The 27,848-nt window shown below is 45.0% G+C and overlaps 1 protein-coding gene and 1 long non-coding RNA gene across 2 annotated transcripts in view; one reads left to right on the top strand and one right to left on the bottom strand.

Moving 5' to 3' along the window:
- The window catches only part of LOC147422296 (uncharacterized), a 37,767-nt gene extending 14,349 nt beyond the window's left edge, over window positions 1–23,418 (top strand). Inside the window, exon 3 of the mRNA XM_086503713.1 lies at window positions 23,024–23,418. Within this exon, the coding sequence (XP_086359839.1) occupies window positions 23,024–23,191 (168 nt within the window). The 3' untranslated portion in view covers window positions 23,192–23,418. The remainder of the gene's footprint in view (window positions 1–23,023) is intronic.
- A 1,173-nt stretch (window positions 23,419–24,591) lies between these two features.
- Window positions 24,592–26,562, bottom strand: LOC147422295 (uncharacterized). Its single transcript, XR_015186830.1, has 2 exons — window positions 26,153–26,562; window positions 24,592–24,875 (listed from the first exon to the last, which is right to left on the bottom strand). It is a non-coding gene; the product is annotated as an uncharacterized LOC147422295 (long non-coding RNA).
- Between the last annotated feature and the right edge of the window lie 1,286 nt (window positions 26,563–27,848).

Here is a 27,848-nt window from a genome sequence, read left to right as displayed (position 1 = left end):
CGGCCGAGATCTGTAGGTTTGCTCCGTTTTTCAGTGGCTTGACACGTCAGCAATTTGTGACACTAAGGGCTGATCTGCAATCCCCGATACTGATGATGGCTGAAAACTGAAAAACGCTGGCTGTTTCGAGGGCTGGAAACTGAAAACGCTGAGGTTTCTGATGGCTGTCAACTGGCCGCTGAGGATCTGTTGCGGGTTGGGGTGCTGACAGCGACGAGGAGGCTGAAACGCTGAAAACGCTAATGAGCTGATGCAAAAACGCTGGTATTGCTGGTACACCATGCGCTTGGTACTGCTGGTACAAGCAAGCTGCCAATAAACCCCATGATTTGGGAATTTGAAGAGTCACTTGTTAAGAGGTGGTTCACGCGCAGTTGGGAAATTGGTTCCATGCGGTGAAAATGGTGCTAGGTACTGATGCTAGATGCTAATGGGTTGTGGGTCGCCCTCTGGCTGCAATCTGCTGCCTCTGTGGGCTAAACTGCAAGGCCAGAGAATGGTTGCTTGGGGCTGCAATTGCCATAGAGATAATGAAGGTAGGGCACCCTCAAAGCGTTCTACTTAACTACTGACTATTCCCATAGTTCCTTGGTGGCCTGTTTCTCAATTTTTGCAGGTCCCATCCGGAGGAGCCTTTCCACGGACGAGTAGCCGCAGTCAGCCATTCTTCATCATCTCTGTCAGATTGCTCTAGCCATTTTGCCACATATGGGCAACGAAAGTTTTCTTGTACTATTGTGGACATCAGTATTGTCGTAGCCGTTCACCTGCTGTATGAGCATCCATCTGGTTTGCGTTTTGGGGTCACATCAACCAGTTGGGCCTTTTTGATGTTTCCGCTTTTGCTTTTCTGTTCTCATTTAAAGCAAGCATGGTCTTCGAGTGTGGGTTAGGTCCGTGGACGATTGTGCCCACATGCGAGGTGACCCGTCCCCTCTGCCTGACTGGACACCTCCTTGGCCCGAGTCTTGTCCATTGTTTTTGTTTGGCAGCTTTTTTCTGTATTTTTATGTCTGGGATGGGTTTATGGGTATCTTTTTGTGCTGCTCAACGTAGGCCTTTCAAGGTATATGCATAGATTGAAACATACGGGAAGCATACACATACGCATACGGGTATGGAAGTATGTTACAAGTATGTTTCAAAAAGAGAATCCAAATTATGTGTGGCCCTAATTCTAACCTAAGAGGAGCCCCTTTAGGTGCAGGTCTAAATTTCACAAGGAAGTACAAAGAATATCATAGAACTCCCATACCAAGTCATAGCCTCAAAATTCCACACAGAAGACCAACACATAACAATTTTTCAGACTATATCCTTGTCATTGAGTTCCTTGACCTCTTAAAAAAGTCAAGTATGTTTGTCCCAAACATGCATGTAAAATAGCAAACGTTTGCATACGTCTGGACAGTGAAACATACGAGTATGCTTCAATCTGTGGGTATGTGTATGTAGACCTTTTTGGTGTCTTTTGGGATCTCTCTCTCTCTCTCTCTCTCTCTCTCTCTCTCTCTCTCTCTCTCTCTGTGCCAGCTTCAGCACCTGCAGCGTGAGGACTTCAGCACCTGCAGCGAAGACGAGGACCTACTCTGTGCTTCAGCCCCTGCAGCGCGACCTGCTCTACCCCCACGTTGGGAGCCAGCGTGAGTTCACTCTCTCTCTCTCTCTCTCTCTCTCTCTCTCTCTCTCTCTCTCTCTCTCTCTCTCTCTCTCTCTCTCTCTCTCTCTCTCTCGCGACCTGCTCTGCCAGCGTGAGGACCTGCGGGGCGACCTGCTTCAGCGTGAGGTGCTTCAGCCCTGCAGCGCGACCTACTCAGTCAGCGTGAGGCGCTGCTGTGACTTGCACGCCCGCAGGTACATACAGCACCCCCACCCCCTTCAGCCCGCAGGTACATACACCCGGCAGATTTCAAAATCTAGGTATTTTCCAGATTTCCGAATTTTCCGAATTTTGAATTTTCAAAATCCTGCGCAAAGGAGACCTCTGAGCCAATCGCTTGCAACATGAGGTGGATGAGCCACAACTCCGACACTTTGATTTTGTTTTTGATTTGAAACAAATTCGATGATCATAGATACATCGCTACCGGGAGCAGCTTCCGGTTTCGTTTCAGCGACACTATCATGCAGAATCTGAGAACTTCAGGCCAGACAGAGCTGGTAGAAGCACAGTGGGAACAAGTACAAAGCAGTCCAAGTCTGAGGGCCATTGTAGAGGAGATGGAAAGAGAGGGACCTGCTACTACAGGATTGAGGTATATGGATGATCCAAAGGTCTTAAGTAGGCTAGGAAATTCTCTTGGGTTTCCATTTCCAGAAGGATTGACCATTGATCATGAAATTAGTCGAGCAACACCAAGTGTGAGGTTTCCAGGTGAAGATACTGGAGAGGAGGTCGAGGAAGGATTGGCTCTTCACCATGCAGCAAGTACAGGAGATGCAAAGGACCCTGCACAGGACACGGAAGCCGTCAATGTTTTACTTGCTTGCAAGTCGCGAGCAAAGGCAACCTTCATGCTCACGAACAAGCGGGTGGCGCAGATGGAGAGGGAAATGAAGGAGTGGAAAACAGAGATGGAAGGATGATGGAAGGAGAAGGCCAACCTCCTTTAGATGGTCTGCAATGAAGGCGCACAATGGAAGAAGGAGAAAGAGAGCCTTAACGCAAAAATACAGACACTCAAAGAAGAAGTCTCAGCCCTCAAACAGGAGAACCCAAACGGCGAGATACAGACACTTAAAAATGAAGTCTCAGCCCTTAAACAAGAGCTTGCAGATAGAGTAAGCAGTGGGTTAGAGGAGGGCGAATTTCAGCCCTCGGTAATAGATGAAATCAAGGAAATCAAGGATGATCACAGAGGAAGAGAAATTGAGTGTGGCAAAGACATTTTCATGGGCGGAGATGATAACAAGGACACAGAAAAAGGCGAACGAGGCCGAAAAATGGATTGAGGTCGCCAAGAAAGGGAAAGGTCAAGAAAATCCTTGTACACCGACGCTTATCAACATGACCCTCGAAGAGGAACAAAGAAGGCGGATGCGAGCACTGCATGTGAGAGTGACCGGTCTCAATGACATAAACAATGTGGAGAAAGAGGTCACAAGCCTTACATCAATGATGGGGATGGAGAAGCCCTTGCACACAAAGGCATGGAGGGTAGGTAAGAAAAGTGATGGCACGGGAGAGTCTTCAAAGGGGAGAGCTCTCATACTACGCTTCCCCTCGTTGGAAGATAAGGACTTCTTGAGGAAGAGACCTACTCTCAAAAAGACAGGTATTTTCCTCGGTGATGATCTGACTCTCTCACAGCTCGCACATATGAGAGAGGTAATGCTAGAGATTACAGCGGCAAGGGAGAAGGGAAAGATAGCCTTCTACAGAGATGGACGGGTGGTGATTTTAGAGCGGCGCACTGCATGACGGTGCGAGACCTATGGGACCACATTGAAGATGGCTACCTGGAATTGTAATGGATCTATGAGGTTGGACGTGGGTGCATTTGAGGACAGTTTCAAAGACAAGGATATTGTATTCTTCTCAGAGACTCATTAGGCCCCTGGGCAGGTGATGCCACATGTGTTGGGATTGTCACAAAGTGATGACGTGGCGGACAGCGGCAAGGGAGAAGGGAAAGATAGCCTTCTACAGAGATGGACGGGTGGTGATTTTAGAGCGGCGCACTGCATGACGGTGCGAGACCTATGGGACCACATTGAAGATGGCTACCTGGAACTGTAACGGGTCTATGAGGTTGGACGTGGGTGCATTTGAGGACAGTTTCAAAGACAAGGATATTGTATTCTTCTCAGAGACTCATTAGGCCCCTGGACAGGTGATGCCACATGTGTTGGGATTGTCACAAAGTGATGACGTGGCGGACAGCAGAAACCCTAAAATTCCTGCAAACCCTAATTTTTGCCAGAAACCCTAATTTCCGAAAATCGCGGAGGTTGATTTTTTTAAAAATTTTGAATGACAAGCGACGCGAAACTTGCTTTTTTTAAAAAAAAGAGACTCTCTAAGATAGAGAGAGAGAGAGAGAACTGATGCTTTTTATTTTTAAAAGCTTTTGGGGCTCTGCTTTTGGGCATCCCTTGTAACCTTTAAATTAGTGGTGAGGGCCTAACTTCTCAGAGCATCTGGACGCAGAGTCTGAGAGTGAAACCCTAGCCACTCTCTTGTATTTGAAGTGATTAATATAAAAAGAAATACCGAAAGGGGCGCCAGTCTTTGGGGCCAATATCTCTAGGCACGGAACTCCGATGGGCCAATGCAAATCTATTGTGATCTGTGAATTGTTTTGAAGTGGTTATTTGGTGCTGTCGCGATTGATTCTTGACTTGGATTGTCCAAGTCTGTTACAGTGGTATCAGAGCATGGCCGATTTCTCTTCTACGGGAAATCCGATCCCGAATTTGTTTTCCGAGGCACCTATGGCTTTAGGCAATGATCAGTCGACTCCCTCTGCATCTGGAGATGTAGGCAGGGATCACAACGAAGATTCCGGCAGAGAGTATGGCCCGCCTTGGCCTACTTAGGCGGAGCGGCGAGAGATGGAGCGTCGCCAGTTGATCGGCGATGCAACAAAGATGATGCTCAATTTTGTCTAGGACCCGAAGATGGCAAAATATATGAACCAGACCTCTTTGGAAGAGGTACAGATGGAGTGGCAGAGAACCACAATACCACTCCCGAAACCCTCTCTCAAGAAACCTTCTGCCTCCAAGAAAATATACGGAGAAGGAACTGGAGAACGTTGTTGATGCACGCATTGCTCAGCTTTTTGACGCGCAAAAGAAAGCCAAAAAGCACGGCAAAAAGCAGAAGAAAAGCACTGACTTTCCAGGCTATTTGGGTCGTCGGTCGACTTTTGACGAGGCAAAGAAACAGAAGAAGCGTGTTCGATTTGAAGGAGTACCCAGTTCTTCTTCTTCTTGTGATAGTTCTTCTAGCTCCTCGGATTCGAGCGAAGAAGACAGAAAAGGTAAAAAGCGAAGCAAGAAACAAAGCTTCGGAAAGGGCAAGAAAAAGGCAAAGAAGGCTACATCTCGCCCAGAGACTCACAGTTCTACTGAGGACTTGTCTACAGACAGCTCAGATTCCGATGACGGAAAGTTTTATGCGAACAAGAAGAATTTTTACAAAGCCAACCAGTATGACTTTCTCGAAGATAAAAGCAAGAAAGTCCGAGAGTTTAAGGAAGGTGGCCACTCGATCAAGTTTGATACTTTTCAGGATACTTAGATGCTTCGAAGGCTTTGTCTTTTATACAGCAGTTTGACATCGCTTTCGCGGGAGGACGCTATTCAGAGCACTCCAAGATTCGGAGAGCTACCTCTTACCTTAAGGAGAATGCTCGTACTTGGTGGTCCACGCTTCTTTTAACAAGAGTGCGCCAGTTAAATGGCTGAAATTTAAGAAGCTTTTTATTTCTTCTTGGTTGACGCAAGAATATGAACGAGATGTACGAGCTGCTTGGAACCATCTTCGGATGACCAAGAAAGATACAATCAATGCTTATTGTGAAAGATTCTGGAGCTCTTTTCTACCCGCCTCTTCATTCAAGAAGATCTCGTTCAGAGAACAGATTGAGCGGTTTACCTTGGGTCTACCTACAGAGATCCGAGATCACTGCTTGGAACAGAAGTGAGCTTCTATTCAGGAGTTGATGAGTCGTGCGAAGCGGGGCTTTGCCATTCACTTTGGCAGTTTGACCTACCCCACAGATGAGGCCATGACACAACGAGTCGAACAAACTTCTGGGTAGAAAGAAAAAGAGCAACCCAGAGAAAAATGATGCACGACCCAAGCTTACTCCTGAGGAGAGAGCTCGCTTCATCAGAGAAGGGAAGTGCTTTGGATGCGGGGAACAGGGACATATCTCCGCGAAGTGCCCTAATAAGGCACAGAAAGAACAGAATGATAAAGACGACGACAGGTCTGAGAGTTCGAGAGCAGCTGAGGAATGTGGCAAAAAAGACAGATAGAAAAGCAGAACTGGTACCACATGGCGTGGGACCTGCACCGAATCTAATGAATGAAAGTACAAACTTTGCCGCTTTTGGGGCAAAGTGAAGGATCAGGAAGCTCTTTTGAAGGAGCCAAGGCCAACTTCTGTTCACTTGGAATTGGCGGCTGGATTTGGAATTACGTCCGACAGACTGACGCCACAGGCAGAGGTAGTTCGATTGGCACCCGGATGGGATGTTGCCATTACACCGAGCATTGGCAAACTTTGTTTGCAATGATAGGGGTGTTCAAGGCACGCGAGTGACGTTCTACTCAGGATCCCTTGGTACCACAAGATCTACGCCGTGGTTGACTACGGGGCCGAGAAAGCGACTTTGATAAATGAAGGGCTTAGAGATTGTACTTGATGAACTTCGGTTTCTTACTCATTCTTTTGGGAGAGAACTGAACGGTGGATAAAGGTTGAATATGTTTTGACCTTATCAAAAGAACGCCAAGATTTTTCTCCACACTCATGCCTATTGCTTTTCAGAGGGCCTGAAGATCAAACCATTGATCTGATACCTGGAAGCACGCCACCGAATCGGCCACCTTATCGTGTGAGCCGAGTACAGAATGAAAAGATTATGAACCCAATGAAAGACCTCTTGGAAAAGGGTCTTGTCCAGCCTAGTACTTCACCGTATTGCTCTCCAGTGTTGTTGATTTTGAAGAAAGACGGATCTTGGAGAATGTGCATCGATTATAGCGCTCTCAACAAAATCACTATCAAGAACAGATTTCCGATTCCTATGATCGATGATATACTTGACAGGTTACAGGGATCCTCGTGCTTTAGCAGGATTGACTTGAAGAGTGGATATCATCAGATCAGGATAGCGCCAGGAGATGTCTACATGACAGCTTTTCGGACGACTTTTGGGTTATTTGAGTTTTTGGTGATGCCTTTTGGCTTAACCAATGCTCCTGCGACATTTAACCGGATGATGGACAGGATTTTTCGAGAGTACAAGCTATTTGTTGGCACTTTCTTTGAGGACATCATTGTTTTCTCCAAGAATGAGGCAGAACACAAAGATCATCTGCTTCAAGTCTTTGAGGCATTACGAGATCACACGTTAGTGATTAATGCAAAGAAAAGTGAATTTTCCCTACCAGAGATACACTTTTTGGGATACATTGTGTCAGCAGAGCAGTAGGAGTGCAAATTGACCCGGCCAAGATAGAGACTATCCGTGATTGGCCCGATTTGAGGAATGTCCATGAAGTTAGAAGCTTCTTGGGATTGTGTTCGTACTACAAGCGGTTCATAGAAAGTTTGCAGAGGTTGCTTCCCCTTTGCTTACCTTGACACAGAAAGGAGTACCTTTTTCGTGAGGACCCACAGAGGTGATTGCCTGTCGGACATTGAAAGAGAAATTGACTAGGGGACCTATTTTGACTTTGCCGGACTTCCAGAAGTCATTTGAAGTATATTGTGATGCTTGTGGTCGTAGTTTGGGTGCGGTCTTGATGCAAGAAGGCCATGTCATAGCTTACGAGAGCCGTTTGTTCTCTAGGCCGGAGATGACGGCACAGATATATGAGAAAGAGCTTTTGGCAGTGATCCATGCTCAGTGGCGGCACTACCTACTCGGAGCGGATTTTACTGTCTTTACAGACCATCAGAGTTTGCGCTACTTCTTGTCACAGAAGCAACTTCGGAAAAGCAGATGCAATGGGCGAACATCTTGTCACAGTTTCACTTCCAGATTGTCCATGTGCAGGGACAGAAGAATGTGGTGGCAGATGCTTTGTCTCGGAAGCCGTTGGTTCTGGCTATTTCCGTGATACATCATAGGAGCTTCGAGGATATGGTCGATCAATATGCCACAGATACAGATTTTGCAGATATTTTCACACGAATACGGGATGGGGAGACAGTAGCTGGATACTCCCTTCGGGAAGGCTACTTGATGAAAAAGACTATGTTATGCGTTACACAGCCGTTGAGGGATAAGGTTATGACTGAATGCCACTGTCCACCTTTTACGGGTCACCGCGGCATTGCTACCACCATGAAGGGGGTAGAGAGATACTTCTTTGGGCCGAGACTCAAAAAGGATGTGGAAGAGTTTGTACGCAGTTGCTTGGTATGCCAGAAGGTCAAGTTTGACAGGCATAAGGAACAGGGCTTGTTACAGCCTTTACCCATACTCACCCACCCGTGGGAAAGTATTGCAATGGATTTCATTTTTGATCTCCCAAGAACACAGAATGATCACGATGATTTTCCGATTACATGGCACGTCTGAGACGATTGTCTCCGACAGAGACCCCAGATTTATGAGTTTGTTTTGGAAGGCAATTTGGGAGAACATTGGCACGCGGTTGCAGTTCTCGTCATCGTTCCACTTGCACACTGACGGGCAATCTGAGATTGCCAATTCAATGGTTTTAGATTTATTGAAGTCTTGTATCTCGGATCAGAAGACTCAATGGGAAAAGAACTTACCTTTGGTGGAATTTTCCTACAATAACACGATACACTCTTCGACGGGGAAGACGCCATGTGAGATTGTTGAAAGTGTTGCGAAGGTTCCATCCTTCCTGAGCATGAAAGATTAGATATTTGAAGCGAATGAATATTCGCAAGATTTGGATACGGCTTTTGCCAAGGTTCGCGAGACTTTGCAGGAGTCTCAAGAACGACAGAAAAAGGCAGCGGATCGCCATTGTCGCGACTTGAAATTGAAGGAGGATGATTGGGTGCTCTTACTTTTGAGAAGGCACGCCTGCGAAAGAAAAAGGGAAAGGAGAGGCTTTTTCCAAAGCTTAGTATGCGATACTACGGACCTTTCCAGATCACTGACAAGATAAATGATGTCTCCTTCTGATTGAAACTGCCAGATACTTGGAGGATTCATAATGCATTGCATGTGAGTCTCTTGAATCCTGTTAAGGGTGATGTGCCTGATGATGGGGAGCCTGATGAGCAACCCGAAGTGGAAGAAAACGAGGAGATCCTTGTTCCTGAACAGATTTTGGCACATAGCGATACGAAGAAAGGTAAAGTCCGAAGGCGGTTCTTGGTTTAGTTCAAGAACTTTCCTGCATTTGATGCGAAGTGGATGGAGGAGGAGGACCTATAAGATACTCCTCGGATTGTGAAACTTTACGTCGATGTTTTGGTTTAGCATAGTCTACTCCAAATGGAACCCAGAAACTCAGCTTGGCCGAAGATCTGGTGCAGTGGGATGCACAAGAGGGGAGTTACTCCGCTCCTTTGTCAACAGATGCCTCGATTTTGATACTAAAGTCACTGATGTCTCTTTGAGCTTCAGGGATATTGAGAGCTGACAGTATTCATGAAATGGAATTCCTGATAATGATACTGATTTGTTCTTGACTTCTTTTGAGTGCAGGAACTGATAGCCGAAATGACTGCAGCATTTTGGTCTGATTGATCTCGAATAGACATGGTTGCAATAGGGGTTAGTCAATCGGACATCGATGAGGTCTGGATTGGACCTAGAAGTGATTGCTAGCTACATTGCCGATAAATCATGGTCTAAGATCCGAATGAATGTTGAATGTCATGTGATGTTTGGTGATGTCCTGTGATATCGTGTGATGTGACCGTCGATTTTGTACATGTGCTAGATGTGTGTTCCTAGTACGTAGGTACTAACAGACAGTGTCTGCTAAGACGGCTTATGGCTTTTGTCGGTTTTGCAGGCGTAATCGCGGTCGATTACAATGCTTTCAAGAGGGGGGTATGTCACAAAGTGATGACGTGGCGGACTACAGAAACCCTAATTTCTGCCAGAAACCCTAAAATTTCTGCAAACCCTAATTTTTGACAAAAACCCTAATTTCCGAAAATTGTGAAGTCTGTTTAAAATAAAAAATAAAAAATATATATATAATATAAATGACGAGCGATGCGAATCTTGCTTTTTCTCTACGCCATGAGAAAGAGAGAGAACTTGCTTTAAAAAAAAAAAAAAGAGACTCTCTAAGAGAGAGAGAGAGAGAGAACTGATGCTTTTTATTTTTAAAAGCTTTTGGGGCTCTACTTTTAGGCATCCCTTATAACCTTTAAATTAGTGGTGAGGGCCTCACTTCTCAGAGCATCTGGACGCAGAGTCTGAGAGTGAAACCCTAGCCACTCTCTTGTACTTTGAACTGATTAATATAAAAAGAAATACCGAAAGGGGCGCCGGTCTTTGGGGCCAATATCTCTAGGCACGGAACTCTACCGGGCCAATGCAGATCTATTGTGACTTGTGAATTGTTTTGAAGTGGTTATTTGGTGCTGTCGCGATTGATTCTTGACTTGGAGTGTCCAAGTCTGTTACAGGGATACAGATGGGAGACAACTCACAGGACAAATGCGAGATCTGAACATGGGAGTAGAGGTTCAGGAGGAGTAGCAGTGCTATTCAAAGAGGAACTACAACCATTACTGCATAACAACCATTATTGCATATTGTACGAAGAGATGATCATGCTAGATATATGTGGGTGAGACTGAGAGCTGACACAAGTCGATCCCTATATATTGCCATATGTTGCTTTCCTCCCGGTACATTAGTGTACGCTGCATCCAGAGGGCAGTCGCCTTTCTCTATACTAGATGATGACATATGGGAGTTTTCTAGGGATGGTGATATCATTCTCCTAGGAGACTTCAATGCCCGAACGGGCAACTCGCAGACAGTCTTCTACGACACTTCAGATGAGATGCTTAGAGAGCTGGATGTCGGTGAGTTGGAATTTGATAGATGCTCAGATGACAGAGAGCAGACGGAGTATGGGAGATACCTCATGGAAATGACGACTACACATGGATTAGCCATACTTAATGGCTTACAACGATTTCCTGGAGTAGTCGGTTTCACATGCTTTCCACACAGACATGGGGCCAGAACAGTGGATTATGTTGTGACACAACCGAGCTTTGTCCCCTGCATTCAGGATTTCACAGTGGGAGCTAGGCCAGTGGGCATAGCAGTAGATCATGCTCTCTTGACACTATCTGTTAAATTTCAGTATAGTATAACCAGACATCAGGAGGTAGGTCACACACCCGCTATACATTTACACGAGAGACTGAGTTTGTTTATATAGAGGAGATTTGGGACCGTCTATTGGAAGACACAACTGGCACAAATGGTACAGGCCTCTCAGTGGAGGAGTGCACCACTCTACTGACTGAGACACTGCATGGGGTTGCATCAGTGGCATACCCACACACTCAGCCGGGCAAGAGATGACATTCTGGGAGCATGCTTCAGAATAGTTGGTATGATGAGGAATGCAGAGAGATAAGAGCCCAGCTTCAGAGGGATCTTCTTTTAGGAGTCATCACTTACAGACAGTCTCGGATTGCTTTCCGATGCCTTGTGCGACGGAAGAAGCGAGCTTACCTAGCTCAGATAGAGCGAGACTTATATCAGATGTTCTTGAGTAGGGACTCAGGAGAGGCATGGCGACTCTTCCATGAGCACTCCCCTCCCCCAGTGGTTACTTCACCTGATGTGTTGGGCCAATATGCGACATCATTATATACGGTTCCTGGACAGGAACCCCTTCCAGACCCTACCAAGCCTTGCCCAGCTACGAGCACTTTCTTTACACCTAAGATGGTACAAAGGGCCATCGACAGGATGAGGACCGGGAAGGCATATGATCATGACGGTCTAGTAGTGGAGCACTTTATACATGCCAGGGATATGCTGATGGAGGTTCTCGCAGTGTTGTATAATCGTGCCATGTGTGAGGGATTACCTGAGACTTGGAGGTTGTCTAATATTGTGCCCATCTTCAAGGCGGGTGACCCTACAGAGCCTGGGAACTACCGCACTATCATGGTTGGACACACATTGGCACTGTTGTATGCATCTATTCTGGAGCAACACTTGAGTAATTGGGCAGAGGGCGAGGGGGTACGAGCAAAGGGTCAGGCCGGCTTCAGGAGGGGTTTCTCCACTCTTGATCATATTCTGACACTCAGGGCCATCATTGAGGAGGGCAGAGCACATGGGAGACGGATCTATTGTAGCTTTGTGGATTTTCGCAAAGCATTTGACATGGTACCAAGAGCTCGATTGATGCGCAGACTACAGCAGATGAGGGTGCCCATAGAGGTGATTTGGGGGATTATGGCTCTATACAGATCAGTGATGGGACAGGTACGCACTCCGGAAGGGGCATCTGATTTAGTTCACTCTACTATTAAAGTGAAACAGGGCTGCCCATTGTCTCCTACTCTATTTGGTATGTATATTGATGAGGTATCTGATTACATTGACAGAGAGGGTGACAGGGGTGCCCAACTGGCAGGGACGTGGATCCCATTGTTGCTATATGCTGATGATATCGTGTTGATATCTGACTCACCAGAAGGTATGCAACGACATTTGGATGCACTACGCAGTTTTGCAGAGGATAGTGGATTGTGTGTAAACCTAGGTAAAACCAAGGTTATGGTGTTTAACACCACGCCGCAATGGGTCAGTGCATACACTTACCTGGGGGTAGTCTTTACTGGGCCAAGATTTTCTTTGAGAAGAGCAGCAGAGACTAGACTAACTAGAGCTGGTGCGGCTCTGGGAGGAATGGAGAGGATGTGTTCGCAGGTTCAGTTCCAGGAACCTAGGACAAAGTTATGGCTCTTTGATACTTTGGTTGCCTCTACTATGTTATATGGGGTGCAGGTTTGGGGACCTTCTGTAGGCCAGGATGGTTGGAGGCGTATGGAGAAGCCCCTGGTATCTATGATCTCTCGGCTAATTAGAGCCAAGGCTTCCGTACCGCATGATATCATTCGAGCGGAATTAGCTGCCCCCCCCTATGGAGATTGAGGCGCTTACTAGATCAGTCTCCTTTGTACACAGTCTGTGGGTTACTACCAGAGACAGATATGCCAGGGTGGCTCTAGAGTCCTCCAGACAATTAGCTCTTAATGGGGATACATCATGCTAGAATGCCTCGAGCAGCCAACAACCTGTAGGCCCCAAAATTGGCGCCCCTTCTGGTATTTCTTTATTCTTTATCAAAGGGAATAAAACCTGTGATCTCCCACAAGCTGCCCCGCACAATCTAGGCTAAGAAACACCTGTTCTGGCCCGATTTCGGCAGCATAACTATACTAGGACGCTTCACAGTCAGTATTCCCACGCAATAGGTGACTCTCCCGACGCATACGGACACTTTGCAAAACCTGGCGAGAATCTGCAGCACGCTGATTTCTCTGTTTTCTGCCCCGAAAATGTGCCAGTTCACCTGTACAGCGGTCCCCTTGCGTCCCCTAACCTCCTGGGGGTATTAGGGTCCGTTTAGGGCCAAAACCCTAAGCCTGCAAAAATACACAGCAGGCTGTAATTCCCTGTTTTGGGCTCCGTTTCGCGTGCCAGTCGCATCCGTAGCAAGACCTCGAGCTCCCGCACCTGTAGGGCTGCTTGCCCTTTGAATCGGACAAGATTTCTGGCGTGAAACCTCTCCGAATTCACCTGTACCTGCGGGGGATTAGCCGCTAGCTAATCCAGTACCTGTGCAAGAGGCTCTTGCCTCGGCAATCGCGCATGAACCCACATAACTGTACATTGGTCAAATGAAAAGCCCACTAGTGGGGCATAACATATTGCTCGTAGGGGAGAGAAAGGGCAGTGCGTAGCGTGCAGGGCATCACTCCTGGCACCGCACTGTACATAAGAGGGAAAGGAAGCACTCCATAGCTCTTAACCTGTGACAAAAACTGAAATGAGGCCTCTCCCAGCATAAAATTCAGCGCCACTTCTTCTGCAAGAGGAAAGTGCATGAAAATTCGACACTTGGCGCATTTACAAGCATTTGCCCGTTTCGGGTTCGCCGCTTAAAAATATCCTGACCGGTTGTCCAGTTGACTTCGCGGCAGAGTTGTAAAATGTTCCCCTAGTCATACCGAAGGTAATGACGCGAACACATTTCACGGCCCAAAATAGCAGTTCCCTAAATTTTAGGAGATGCTTTCGTTGGGCTCCCACAGGTCTTCTGACCATCTATCCTCATTGGGACCGCATCCAAAAGTGCAATGTGGCCCAACTGTCGGATACTTTTTGTTGGTAGTCCCACCTTGACTTTACGCCTTAATTGAGTTCACCTCCTAGTATCCACCAACTTGCTAAGTGCGACAGGGGGACCTATATGATCTTGCTCTATCCTCTTACCATACGAATTCCAGTGCCGACCACTTCCCGTCTGCGGGTGAATCTACCGTTCACATTGGCCATACAATGTCCGACCGTTTGCTACTTCAAAAAGAGGGTCTCAAAACAAATAAAATAAACCCCATTGGAAAGAAACCAACAACCAAGGTTAGCAGTATCCACATCCTTGTGACATGGTTAATAACTGCCACGTCCTTGTGACATACCCCCCTCTTGAAATCGCAAACGTCCTCGATTGCATACCATAAATAGACGCCATTGATGATCTTGTGCTATCAACACTCTTTTATCATCGCATGTATCCGCAAGAAAGGTCGTAGCATACATAGATACAAATGACTTAATAAGGCCTTCATACTTTTTCCATTTCCATCTATGGCACCGAATTCATATGTACATTTGATGTACTAGCTCTATCATTACCCCTCCTTTGCACACGTTGGGTTGGGGCATAAGTAGGCTGTAACCCAAAGGCTTCAAGGTAAAGCTGCAATACATTTGGTGACTCTGACAGTTCATGCTCTTCCATCCACTTTGCATCCATAGGCGGATAGTTCTTGAACTTCACCAAATAGCGTCTTGCAACTTGTCCTTAAACTTTTTTGTCTTTATGTGCCAAAACTTGCTTAGGTACCAAGATCTCATCAAGTTCCTCAACTTCTGGCTGATCCTCAACTGGCATATCTTCCGGCACATCACCCACGAAGGGTCTTAGAAGACTCACGTGAAACGCATTATGAATCTTCCATGCATCAGGCAATGTCAGCCTGTAAGCCACATCGTTGATCTTGTCAAGCACTTGAAAAGGCCCATAGTAACGCATGTTGAGCTTAGGAAACAGCCGTTCCTTGCCCTTCATCTTCTTTAACCTTGCCTTTTCGAACCTTAGAAGAACCCAATCACCAGGTGATAACAGCAATTCACGACGGTGACGATCAGCAGCCTTTTTCTGCTTTGCCTGAGTCTTCTCCAAGGCAGCTTTAATCTTCTTATACATCTCATCCATGTTCTCAACATATCGATCTGCCTCAAAGATCTTGTCCTTTGTATGCAAGATGGGAGGAACCTTTTTGCCGCCTTCAACAATCTCAAAAGGTGCTTTGCCAGTAGACGAATGCACCGTATTATTGTACGCATACTCAAGCATAGGCAGATACTGTTCCCACTTGCCCTTATTATCTGACACATAACATTTTAGCAGGTCTAAGACAGTAGAATTTGCCTCTTTTGACTGTCCATCAGTTTGTGGATGAAACGAAGACGAAAACTTGAGCGTAGTGCCTACGTTCTCAAACAATCCTCTCCAGAACAAACTGGTCATGCGAGGATCACGATCACTGATAATCGATTGTGGCATACCATGGTACTTAAACACATTGTACATGAACAAGCGTGCCATCTGATCAGATTTTATCTTCTTCCTGACAGGGATAAAATGGGCCTGCTTGCTGAACCTGCAGATAATGGTCCATATACCATCATTCCCTGTTGGCGTCCTTGGAAGATCAAAGATAAAGTCCATAGCAATGCTTTCCCATGGCTTATCCGGAATCGGCAGTGGTTGTAACAACCCTGGTGCCTTTTGCCTGTCAAACTTGACCTTTTGGCAAACTATGCATGCTCACACAAAGGCATCCACATCTCTCCTCAAGGTAGGCCAATAGAAGAACGTCTCTACCGCTTTAACTGTTGCATCAATGCCACGATGCCCTGCATACGGTGGGACATGACTCTCTTCCATGACCTTATGTCGCAGTGGCCTAGTGACACAAAGTCTGCCATGCATCATCATAAAACCATCTCTGAGGAGGTAGTGCTCGTGATGTTGCCCCTCTTGTAATTGTTCAAAGATCCTTGCAAAATCTTCATCAGCAATATAGTGTTCCTTTATGTCATCTAACTCATGATGATAAGGAATTGACACAGCTGAAATTTGTGGCTTTCTTGATAACGCATCAGCCACGACATTCTTCTTGCCTTCCACATGCATAATCTGGAAGTGGAACATGGAAAGAATGTTTGCCCATCGCATATGCTTTTCGGATAACTTTGACTGTGTCAAGAAGTATCGCAAGGTCTGGTGATCTGTTTGGACAACAAAATCAGCACCTAAGAGGTAGTGCTTCCAGCTAGAAAGCGCATGAATCACGGCCAAGAGCTCTTTCTCATAGACTTGCATAGTCCTCTCTGGCCCTTGCAAAATTCGGCTTTCATAAGCTACTACCCGTCCATCTTGCATTAGCACTACTCCGATGCTACTGCCACACGCGTCACACTGGATCACAAATGACTTCCTGAGATCTGGCAAAACAATAACTGGATTTGAAGTCAACTTTTCCTTTAAGAGACTAAAAGCTGAAATCTCTTTTTGGGTCCATCTGAAAGTGACTTCTTTCTTTTGCAATGCGTGAAGAGGCGATGCTATCTCTGCAAAATTTCTGATAAACCTTCTATAGTAGGAACACAATCCCAAGAAGCTTTTGACATCGTGCACAGTCTTCAAGTCTGGACATGTCTTGATAGCTTCGACCTTTGCGGGATCCATTCTAACACCATCCTTTGAGACTATGTGACCCAGAAAGTGGATCTCTTCGAGGAAGAATTCACTTTTCTTAGGATTGACAAGTAACCTGTGACTGCGCAGCTCTTCGAACACAATGGTCAAGTGACGCCTATGCTCCTCTTCATTCTTCGAATACACTATCATGTTATCGAAGAACGTTCCAACAAACTGTTGATGCGAGCGGAAAATCCGGTCCATCATTCTGTTGAACGTGGCAGGAGCATTTGTTAGCCCAAACGGCATCACTAGAAACTCATAAAGACCAAATGTTGTTCTAAACGCAGTCTTGTGCACATCCTCTGGCCTTATACGAATTTGATGGTACCCACTCTTAAGGTCTATCTTGCTGAAAATTGCAGCACCCTCTAGACGATCGAGAATATCATCAATTCTAGGAATAGGGAACCTATTCTTGATGGTATTCTTATTCAACGCACGGTAATCAATACACATGCGCCATGAGCCATCCTTCTTCTGCACTAGGAGCACTGGGGAGCAAAAGGGTGAAGAACTAGGCTGAATCAGCCCCTTCTCTAATAACTCCTCAACCTGGCCCATAATCTCTTTCTGTTGCGCCGCACTAGCCTTGTAGGGAGGTCTATTTGGTGGGCTACACCCTGGCACCACATCTATCCGATGGTACTCAGGTCTCTCTGGGGGCAATTGCGACGGTAATGAATCAGAAAAACAGTCACTAAACTTTTGCAAAAATGCTGACCTTTCTTTATCTAACACAAATAAATTTGACTGATCACTATTTGAGACATCACGTGCAAAAATCAAGTACACAGAAAGATGATTCTTTATTACAGAAGTGATAGCAGAAGCAGATACAATAGGGACTGACTCTCCTTTAAGCTTTACATCCAAGATGTGAGTTTTGCCCCTATGCTGTACAGTGATCTTTTTGTTGTAGGCATCCAAGACTCCATGCACTCGGAACATCCACGGGATCCCCAACAAGGAGTCACAACCTTCCAGCGGCATGATGTAAAACTCTTCAGTGTCCACATACGACTGAATATGCAGACGCAATTTTCCAAAGATGGGAGTAACACACTCTGAGTGGCCAGGACATGCCAACCCTGCCTGTGCTGTGTACCCCATCTCTTCAGCTCTGATGCCCAGCTTCATAGCTAACTCTGGTGAGATAAAGTTGGCTTTGGCACCTGGATCAAAGAAGATGAGTGCCATCTGATCCCTAACTTTACCCCATGCCCTGCATAACTCACTGGCATCTGTGTTGGGCCTGTCACCCACCATGTCTGGCACTAAACCTGCCGTGGGTTTTAGCTTCTTGCCTTTTTGGTCTTCTTTATCCTCTGAGTCAGCTGGCCTTTTCCTTTGTGGACAATTGATAGAAAAGTGACCAGGTTGCTCGCATATAAAGCATTTGTTCTCAACCATTAGGACCTTCTTTTCCTCGAGCGACTTGCGCACAAAAGGCTTCCTTTTCTGTTTCTTTGTCTGCGCTTCAGAAGTCTCGGCTGAATCCTTGTCTTTGGTGGCCTTTTCTGACCCCTGTGACGCATCAGGAGCCGTTTTCACAAAGGGCTTCTTCGCTGAAGTTTTCTTTTGCTGCCCTCCTTTGTCACTGCTCGGAAATCCATTGTCCTCTCCTATCAACAAGGCAAGACCAGTGTTCGCAACTTCCATAAGCTGAGTAAGGGTAGCCACTCTGTTCTTTGTACAATAATCGCAAAGCCCTTTAGGCAGCCCACAACAGTACTTCTCTATCTGCTCTGTCAATGGCACAAATCTGTAGGAGGTCACTGAGAGTAACGCTTTACAAAACCTCCTATTGTACTCCAGCAAGCTCTTGCACGAAGCTGCAGTAAGCTGGTGCCAATCTGTCAGGACATCGGCTTCAAATTCATTTGATAGCCAAGCAGATGCAAACATTTGCTTGAAGTAAACCCAAGTGGCGGGTGCCTGTCCTTGCATTAACAATGTTGTCCACCATGTAAGCGCATTGTCCTTTAAGAAAGTGGCAGCTTTCCTGACCTTCGAGGCCTCTGTAAAATTCCCTCCCGCATAAGCTGTATCAAACTGCTGGAGGAAAGTGAGTGCCTTTGTCTTGTCCTCGAAACCACTGAAGGTACTGAACTTTACCGTTGCACCACCTTCTTTGTAAGCCTTCGGCTTCTCTAGTGCCCCCAAGTTGTCATACGGAATGGTCAGCAACATGGGCACTGTAGTAGGCATGATCGGCACGCCTTGGCCATTAACATTTTGCGTCAGAGGTGCGATATCTGGCTGCTGTCCAGAAAAACCAGCCATGCCAAAATGACCCTGTGGCACCCCAAACAGGCCGTGGTTGCTCTGAAAACCCTGCTGCATGCCGATATTACCATACATGGGGTTTGGCATGATGCCTTGCATACCCCCGAACACTGTTCCTGTCATGTACGGCTGACTTCCAGACGCATAACCAGCCATACTTTGGAACACTGATCCACCCCCGAAATACCCAGGATGTACCGTGGGTGGTGGAAAAAGTGAGTGCATAGCCTGGTATCCAGCTCCCTGTCCATTCAAGACAGCATGCTGGCTCTGAAAGGTGGTGGGCTGAACTGGCATAACCTGTGGAATAGGCGTTCTAGCCCCCTGTTCAAGCACGGGAGGAACCTGCTTTGGAGCCCCCGACTCCGCAACATGCGAGTGTTCCCTTTCCTCTTGCGTCACATGAAGTACCTGGGCTTGAGCATCAACAAGCTCTGTACGCGGCGTAGGTTGCCTATTTTGCTGTTGCACTGGTGGCGCTTGCAAGAATTCCATAAACCTCGGATTCTGCACCAGCTGCAAAAAGACATTCACCGCGGCAACTAACTGAGTCTTGAACGCATCATCCTCAAGTTGCCCTGTCATAAAGCCCTGTACTACTGGAGGGACATTCACGTTGACAGGAGGTACAGACTGACGTGGCCGTGAGCTCTCGCCAATCTCAAAAACCATAGGGATCTCCTGCCTGTCCTTTGAAGAGGAACCCTCTTCCATAATTCCCTTCCCCTTGTCGGCCATAGTGTAATCCCCGTGTTCCTGCACTCTGTGTCTTTATCCCAAAACAATCCAGGCTCACTCTTTGAGGAAAAAGTGATTGATATCCCGGCGATGGAACCATGCAACCGGCCCGTAGGGCGGTAGGCGCTGGCTTTCACCCGAAAATTCTTTACTTTAAGCACACACACAGAGCACTTTGCAAAGGAGACCCTGCGACGGGAATTAACACTTGAATAAACTCACGGCTCAGAAGCTAGAATGCCTTGAGCAGACACCAACAACCTGTAGGCCCCAAAAATTGGCGCCCCTTCCGGTATTTCTTTATTCTTTATCAAAGGGAATAAAACCTATGATCTCCCACAAGCTGCCCCGCACAATCTAGGCTAAGAAACACTTGTTCTGGCCCGATTTCGACAACATAACTATACTAGGACGCTTCACAGTCAATATTCCCACGCAATAGGTGACTCTCCCGACGCGTACGGACACTTTGCAAAACCTGGCGAGAATCTGCAGCACGCTGATTTCTCTGTTTTCTGCCCCGAAAATGCGCCAGTTCACCTCCACAGCTGTCCCCTTGCGTCCTCGAACCTCCTGGGGGTATTAGGGTCCGTTTAGGGCCGAAACCCTAAACCTGCAAAAATACACAGCAGGCTGTAATTCCCTGTTTTGGGCTCCGTTTCGCGTGCCGGTCGCATCCGTAGCAAGACCTCGAGCTCCCGCACCTGTAGGGCTGCTTGCCCTTTGAATCGGACGAGATTTCTGGCGTGAAACCTCTCCGAATTCACCTGTACCTGCGGGGGATTAGCCGCTAGCTAATCCAGTACCTGTGCAAGAGGCTCTTGCCTCGGCAATCGCGCATGAACCCTCATAACTGTACATTGGTCAAATGAAAAGCCCACTAGTGGGGCATAACATATTGCTCGTAGGGGAGAGAAAGGGCAATGCGTAGCGTGCAGGGCATCACTCCTGGCACCGCAGTGTACATAAGAGGGAAAGGAAGCACTCCATAGCTCTTAACCTGTGACAAAAACTGAAATGAGGCCTCTCCCAGCATAAAATTCAGCGCCACTTCTTCTGCAAGAGGAAAGTGCATGAAAATTCGACACTTGGCGCATTTACAAGCATTTGCCCGTTTCGGGTTCGTTGCTTAAAAATATCCTGACCGGTTGCCCAGTTGACTTCGTGGCAGAGTTGTAAAATGTTCCCCTAGTCATACCGAAGGTAATGACACGAACACATTTCCCGGCCCAAAATAGCAGTTCCCTAAATTTTAGGAGATGCTTCCGTTGGGTTCCCACAGGTCTTCTGACCATCTATCCTCATTGGGACCGCATCCAAAAGTGCAATGTGGCCCAATTGTCGGATACTTTTTGTTGGTAGTCCCACCTTGACTTTACGCCTTAATTGAGTTCACCTCCTAGTATCCACCAACTTGCTAAGTGCGACGGGGGGACCTATATGATCTTGCTCTATCCTCTTACCATACGAATTCCAGTGCCGACCACTTCCCGTCTGCGGGTGAATCTACCGTTCACATTGGCCATACAATGTCCGACTGTTTGCTACTTTAAAAAGAGGGTCTCAAAACAAATAAAATAAACCCCATTGGAAAGAAACCAACAACCAAGGTTAGCAGTAGCCACATCCTTGTGACATGGTTAATAACTGCCACGTCCTCGTGACAGAGGACATGGATAGAGCCGATACAGGAGTTGGGCACAAAGATGGCTTTCTACAGAGAACATCTTCTCCACCTCACAGGGGATGGGTTTGTGATTCGACCTAGCTATATGGACACGCATCTTTCTCATGGTTTGCGTTGTGCCATTGGCCAGATACTCACGTCCTCACATCAGCTCGAGATTGAGACTGGCAGATTCAGAGGGACACCAACAGATAGCAGGATATGCCGCTTATGCCATCTAGAGCCAGAGACAGAGGTACATTGCATATGTCATTCTCACAATGTACTATGAGGTACGAGGCCATTTTCATCGTCTATTCAGAGAAGGTTTTGGGCCTCTATCTAGGGTCATGAGTTATGAGGACCAGAGATGTCTTGGGCTATATCTACTTGAGTTACACAGGCATAGAGAAACTTTACTGAGGAGAGCTAAAGAGAGACAACCCCAGAGACAGATCACAGATTTCTTTACACTAGATATTGTACACCCAGAAGAACAAACAGAGGAGCAGCCAACAGTGGAGAGGTCTGCCCGCACTACTGGCATTCTCATAGACCGAGCATTGGAGCTAGGGAGATCTAGACGACCCCGATGGAGAAGAGGAGCTACACAGTTTCGAAGGAGGCTTCAACAAAGGATTCGAGCCATACTTTTTCGTCATCCAGAGTGCAGATGAAGATGGATCTCTATGAAGATGGATCTCCACTTCCCTCCCATATTGTATACACATTGTACTGCTTAGTTCACACATTTCACGCCTTTCACCTTTCACACTTGTCAGCTTAGTTTAGGTTTCCGCAGTATTTATATTTTGTTATCCTAGATTAATTTAATTAATTTATTTTGTTAATCTGACTTTGTATCAGATACACCGCATTGTAACTTTCTGGTCTCATAGGTCAATTTGGCCTTTTGAAGACGTTAATATAACATTTCATTTCATTTCATTTCTCTCTCTCTCTCTCTCTCTCTCTCTCTCTCTCTCTCTCTCTCTCTCTCTCTCTGTGTGTGTGTGTGTGTGTGTGTGTGTGTGTGTGTGTGTGAAGAGCGCCTACAGTTCTCCATTGTGTCCCGTTTTGGTGCTCCTTTTTCCCACTTTGTTGGTTAGCTGTGGTTTTGGATGCTGGTCTCTCCGTGCGATGTTTGTTTCAAATCTGCAACTTGTTGGCCTGTGATGGTTATATTTCCAGTGCAGCAGTGCTGCATAAGGTGTGTAGTATCTACGTTGCATCCCATGCTTGTACTGATTGACCTACCATTTGTACCAACTACGTTTGTGAATCATCGATGCTAATCATGAAAAAACTAAATTAACCCAAAGTAGACCATCCTTGTCTCATTTAGTCTTTGAAGGGTCTTCAATTGGCTATAATGTTCACATTATTCTCTTATTTACTAAGTAGTTAAGTGGCCACATGCCTTGAGTGTTTATATGAATTCTAGCTAGGCTTTCTTGTATTGGTACTGGTGGCTGCAACCCATTTTGAACCACCTTTTTTATGCTTTTTTGGGGGGCGGTTCTTCCTGTATGTAGATCTGAAGATCAAAAGTCTGACTAGGAAAGGCACAAGATCAGCTTATATGTGCATCTGTTTTGTTCTTTTTGTAGCGCCGAGATGTTGCTGCTGACATCAGACGGCTGAAGGAGATTCAGTGCTACAGAGGAAGGCGCCACATTGCCAGCTTGCCCTGCAGAGGACAGCATACAAAATGCAATGCCCGTACAAGGAAGGGCAAGAAGATCACTGTGGCAGGAAAGAAGAAAGCCCCACGCTAAGTTGCTCTTCTTGGTGAGTATATTAGTGCTCCTCCAAAATGCAATGCTCGCAATAGGAAGGGCACAGAGGCTACTGTGGCAGGAAAAAAGGAAGCTTCACGGCAAGTTGCTTTTCATGGTGGGTCCATTAGTTTGTAGAAGACGACTCCTCAAAAATCTGGTTGGCGTTGCTGTCTGGGTCTTTGGCTTCATGTTTTGGTCATGTTTTAATGAGTCGGGCAATGCTTTTTTATATATTGTATTGAAACAGAAGTTGAGGTGGACTCTTTGTACTGTTGGTCAGTGTTGTAATGATGGCCAGCCTTTGTAATTGCATCTTTTTTGGAAACAGCAGTTTCAAAGTCTTTGTCCATGGCCAAGAGTGTGGCCCATCTTTATACACACCTTGTTCCAGTAACAAATGCAAAAGCTGGAAAGGTGATTGGTTGAGATCCCAACTTAGAGACTTTCTTTGGGGACAGAAGTGTGTCTTTAACATCACTTTTCATAAATTTGAAATACCGACTCGCATAATTTTAGTATCAATCTTAAGAAAAACCCCTTTAAAAGACGAATCCAACGTTATCTTCAGATGCCAGATTTGCATTGAATAGCAAAATCTTGCCCAAAATCACCTTGTTTTGGTTTTATGTACTTAAATGGGAATGCCTACCCTATGTGGAAGTCCGGTGGATGATTATGGTCTGTCAGCAGAGCTTGCTGAGAGTTCAGCCTTAGCTGTATGGGACCAAGAGTAAGGATCCACACTAATGTCATGCCATGCTACAGGATTCAGTTTTGGGATGCTTTGTGTTTGTGGAAGTGAAAACTTAATCATGTTGTTGCAGTTCAGATATTGTCATGATGCATGTCGATAAGATTTCTATTAAATTATTTAATGAAGATACAGCAATTTCCTTTTTGAATACCGATGTGCTCCACGAGTCGCAGAATAGCTTGGGGTAAGCACACTTCCAAGGTTCTGTCAATGTAAGGGTGAACCTTGATTGTACTCTTTTCGAGGCCGATTATTGTGAATGGCCTGTGCCCTAAAATAGTTGGATTATTAACACCCCCCCCCCCCCCCCCCCTCCCTCCGGCGCCCTTCCTTTTTTTCTTGCTTTGTCTCTCTCATGACAAACGGCATCCTCCTTTAAGTATGGGGCTGAATGTGTGTGTGGAGGATTTATTTGCTTCTATTCTTTTTGAGTGTGTGATAATAGTAGCTCGTGGGACTAATCCAAGAAACATCTTCCTATTGTCTAGCCTCATTGTAGGATATTTATGAGTGGGAAAGGAGCAAGGCAGGTGTGTGCGAGTGCGTGGGTGTGTTCTTTTGGATATCGAGGGATTAAAGATATTAGGATTTGGCTTCTTTCACTCTAGCAAAGAGTGTGTGTGTGTGTGTGTTTATTTGTGTGTGTGTGTGTGTGTGAGAGAGAGAGAGAGAGAGAGAGAGGGGCAACCAAAGTGACAAAGAACAAATCCCCTGTAAGATGCACTTGGTAAGACCACTCTAATATGAGGTGCCTCCCTTGGTTTGGCTTGAAGATTTTTTAGGTTTTAGTCAGCCTCATCAATGCTACTTGGAGCCACCTCCCTAAGCTACTTGCAGGAGATTTGTTTTGGCTAGAAGATTTTCTTATGTTGCGTGGTCTTTCGAAGTCGAATATTCTTTGTTCCTTCCAAGTTATGTGCATTGGATCTGCAAAATAAAGTGAGCGTCAAAGGAGATGGCATAATGAGCACCTTTGAGTACAAATGAAAGAATTCTATCTTGCGTGCAAGCGCCACTCTTAACATTCATCACAATAAAACAAGCTCAATGCATAAAGTAACATAGTACATCATGCAATGCCTCAAGCACCCAACCCGTTTAGTATCACACAGTAGATCAAGCAACCAACCTTTTAAAGAAGTATACACCTATGAGCATTGGGGTATACTCTAATACAATCAAATAAATTTTTCTATTAGCCAATCAAGTTGAGAGGGAAGAAGAATAGCTAGCACCATCTAGTTCTCCTTTGAGGAAGTAGGGAAAATGTGTGAGCTTGTAGCCTAAAGAGTAGCTCATTGAGGTTTATTGCAACCCACAGCCCTAGCTCAATTTGTTTTTGGCATGGTAGAAGATGGATTTCATGCTCACAATGCTTGTCTCCGCAATAGCCACATAGCACAAGATTCATTGCTTATTTTCCACCACCTTAATACTTTAAGAAACCTTAGTGACAATATGTTCATGTATGTATCATATTACATTTCTCTCGAGGGATACTAAATTATGGAGAACCAAGCGTCCATAAGTTGTCACACCTCTCTAAAGACCTCTTACTATTAAGGATTATAAAAGTTTCAAGAGATTGATAGAATTCTATTCTAAGGGGAGGTTAGCCTCATGGAATCTAGCTCTTGATGTTTTTGTCTTTTAATTATTTTGTTTATTATCTATTAGGGATTGAATGTTCTTTTTGCTATTGGTATGGAAGAAGGAGAGAGACTAAAATTTTGTTTGATCATCATGCACAATTAATGATATCAATTTTTTATAATAGTAAGTTCTCAACAACTGTGACCACAAAGTAAGTTGTTACATGCAATTTAGCAGGCAAATGTAGAGTGAATTGGTTAAAAGCTCTGTTACATCAAAGATTTTCTTTTTGGTTGAAGACTTCTAGGTAGGAGATCTTATAAAAGTTGATAGCTTGCAATGAAATTTCCAAATTTTCAAAGCAATACAGAGACATGGTTATGAGTTCATTAATTAAATCTTGACATGAGATTGGTTACCTATAGTACGTGAGGATGGCCACAAAGTCAACCTACTTTGTAGATCCTATCCTTAAAGCGATTTAAGCTATGAGCTTTTACTAAAGCTAGAGAATGCAACTCTTGAATCTATTCACTCTTAATTAGAGATGAAATGCAGGAACTCTAAAGAAAATCAGTGAGAAATAGATGCAAACATAGTGAGATAAGTACCAATGTTAAAGGTTTGGATGAGGTGAAGTGTAACCTAGCAGCTATGCTTTGATACCATTTGTAGTAAATCATGATGGATATAGATTGTTGCATTCGTGATATACATATGCACATTAGAATGGCAAAAGATAGAAGAACAAATGCAAAGAAAACTTCTATAGAAAATCCTAAGAGTGTCCTTTTATATAAGCTTACAAGGAGAGCACTTATAATGACATCGATGCTGACCTATTCAACAAGTGGCTCTTAGGATTTTGTGTGAGTCTTAAAGATGTAAGATTTATGCTTTGCCTTTATTAATTTCGGGGGGGGGGTCCCTTGCATGCTATGCTACACACAACGTTGTGAGAAAAAATATAAAGTTCACAATTAGCTAAAATGAGTTCACTACCAATACACACAACCTTGATTTGTCATTTTTAACAAAGGAAATATGCTAATTACAACTTACTAAGCGTCTAGTCATAGTGCTACCAAAATTGACTATACCCTTCCACATAAACGTGAGCCAGTGTCAGAAAAGTTGGGCATGTGATTGCGTCTTGCAGTCAAATTCTTCGAGGTGCACGACTCATGTGCAAATGAGATGGGATAATCTTGTAATGATCCATGCTTTGGTGTCATGGAGTAATTGTTTTTTCAAAGTTGATTGGTTTTATAGTGTAGAAGAAACTTTAGTCCCTTGATACTTCATGACTTAGTACCTTCAACGAAAACGTATGTCATTGGCCAACTTCCATAGACTTGTCACACTATTATGCTATCTAAAAGAACATATCAATTCACAATAGGAATCATTATTCACATGCTATAATTTGTTATGAATTTCATTGAAGAAAGTCACTAGCAAACATTCACATCATAAAGGACATTCATACAATTGAATTTCATTGTATTTTCTACTCTTAAAGCTCTTTGTGATTGAGTATGTCATGAGTTATTAATAGTTGACTATTCAAGATGTGACTATTCAAGAGTATGTCATGAGTTATTAATAGTTGACTATTCAAAATGAAATGATACATTTTAGTGCCACTGCAAAATTTTGTAATGTTTTTTCATCGATCCATGAATTCCTTATGCAAGCAAGATCACACTTTTCTCTACGTGTGGATTTAAATGCAAACTAGAAGTGTTTTTCAATCACATTCTTGAGATGGGATTTTTTGTGTGAGAAATTGTTGTGTAAAACCATCCTTGATTTACACATACTACAAAAGGTTTTTTATGGTGGGTTGATCTGAGCTTAGGTGTAGAAACATGGAGCATGACGTATAAAGAAAAATTCACTCACTTTTGTATTCCAAAAAAAAAAAAACAAAGGACAATCACAAAAGCAAAGTGCCCTTTTTATAGATAACCCCAAAATTGACAATGATGAGTCTTGTAACGATTCTATTATTCTAGGTTACCATGGCTCCCAATGCTCTCCCCTTTTCCTCTTAGGATATAGTCGGCCCCCGTCAAGCTTTGCATATTTCTATTATTGTGGTGTAAAGTAACACACACTACTACATAAAGATCTTTTGTAATCATGTAAGTCGTCTCATCTCTCACCACTATCAAGTTGTGGAGCTATAACTTACTCCACCCCTGAAGGTGCATGTATCACCCTCTCTACTTGTACTTCTTGTAAGAGAGAGAGAAGACAAAAAATTTTATTGGCATCTTCTAGAGGCCTAAGTTGGCCGATGTC

Source organism: Adiantum capillus-veneris, chromosome 27 (assembly GCF_014529385.1).
Source record: "Adiantum capillus-veneris isolate H3 chromosome 27, ASM1452938v2, whole genome shotgun sequence".
Classification (NCBI taxonomy): domain Eukaryota; kingdom Viridiplantae; phylum Streptophyta; class Polypodiopsida; order Polypodiales; family Pteridaceae; genus Adiantum; species Adiantum capillus-veneris.
Note: the sequence above shows the minus strand (reverse complement) of the source record. Positions and strands in the feature narration are given on the sequence as shown.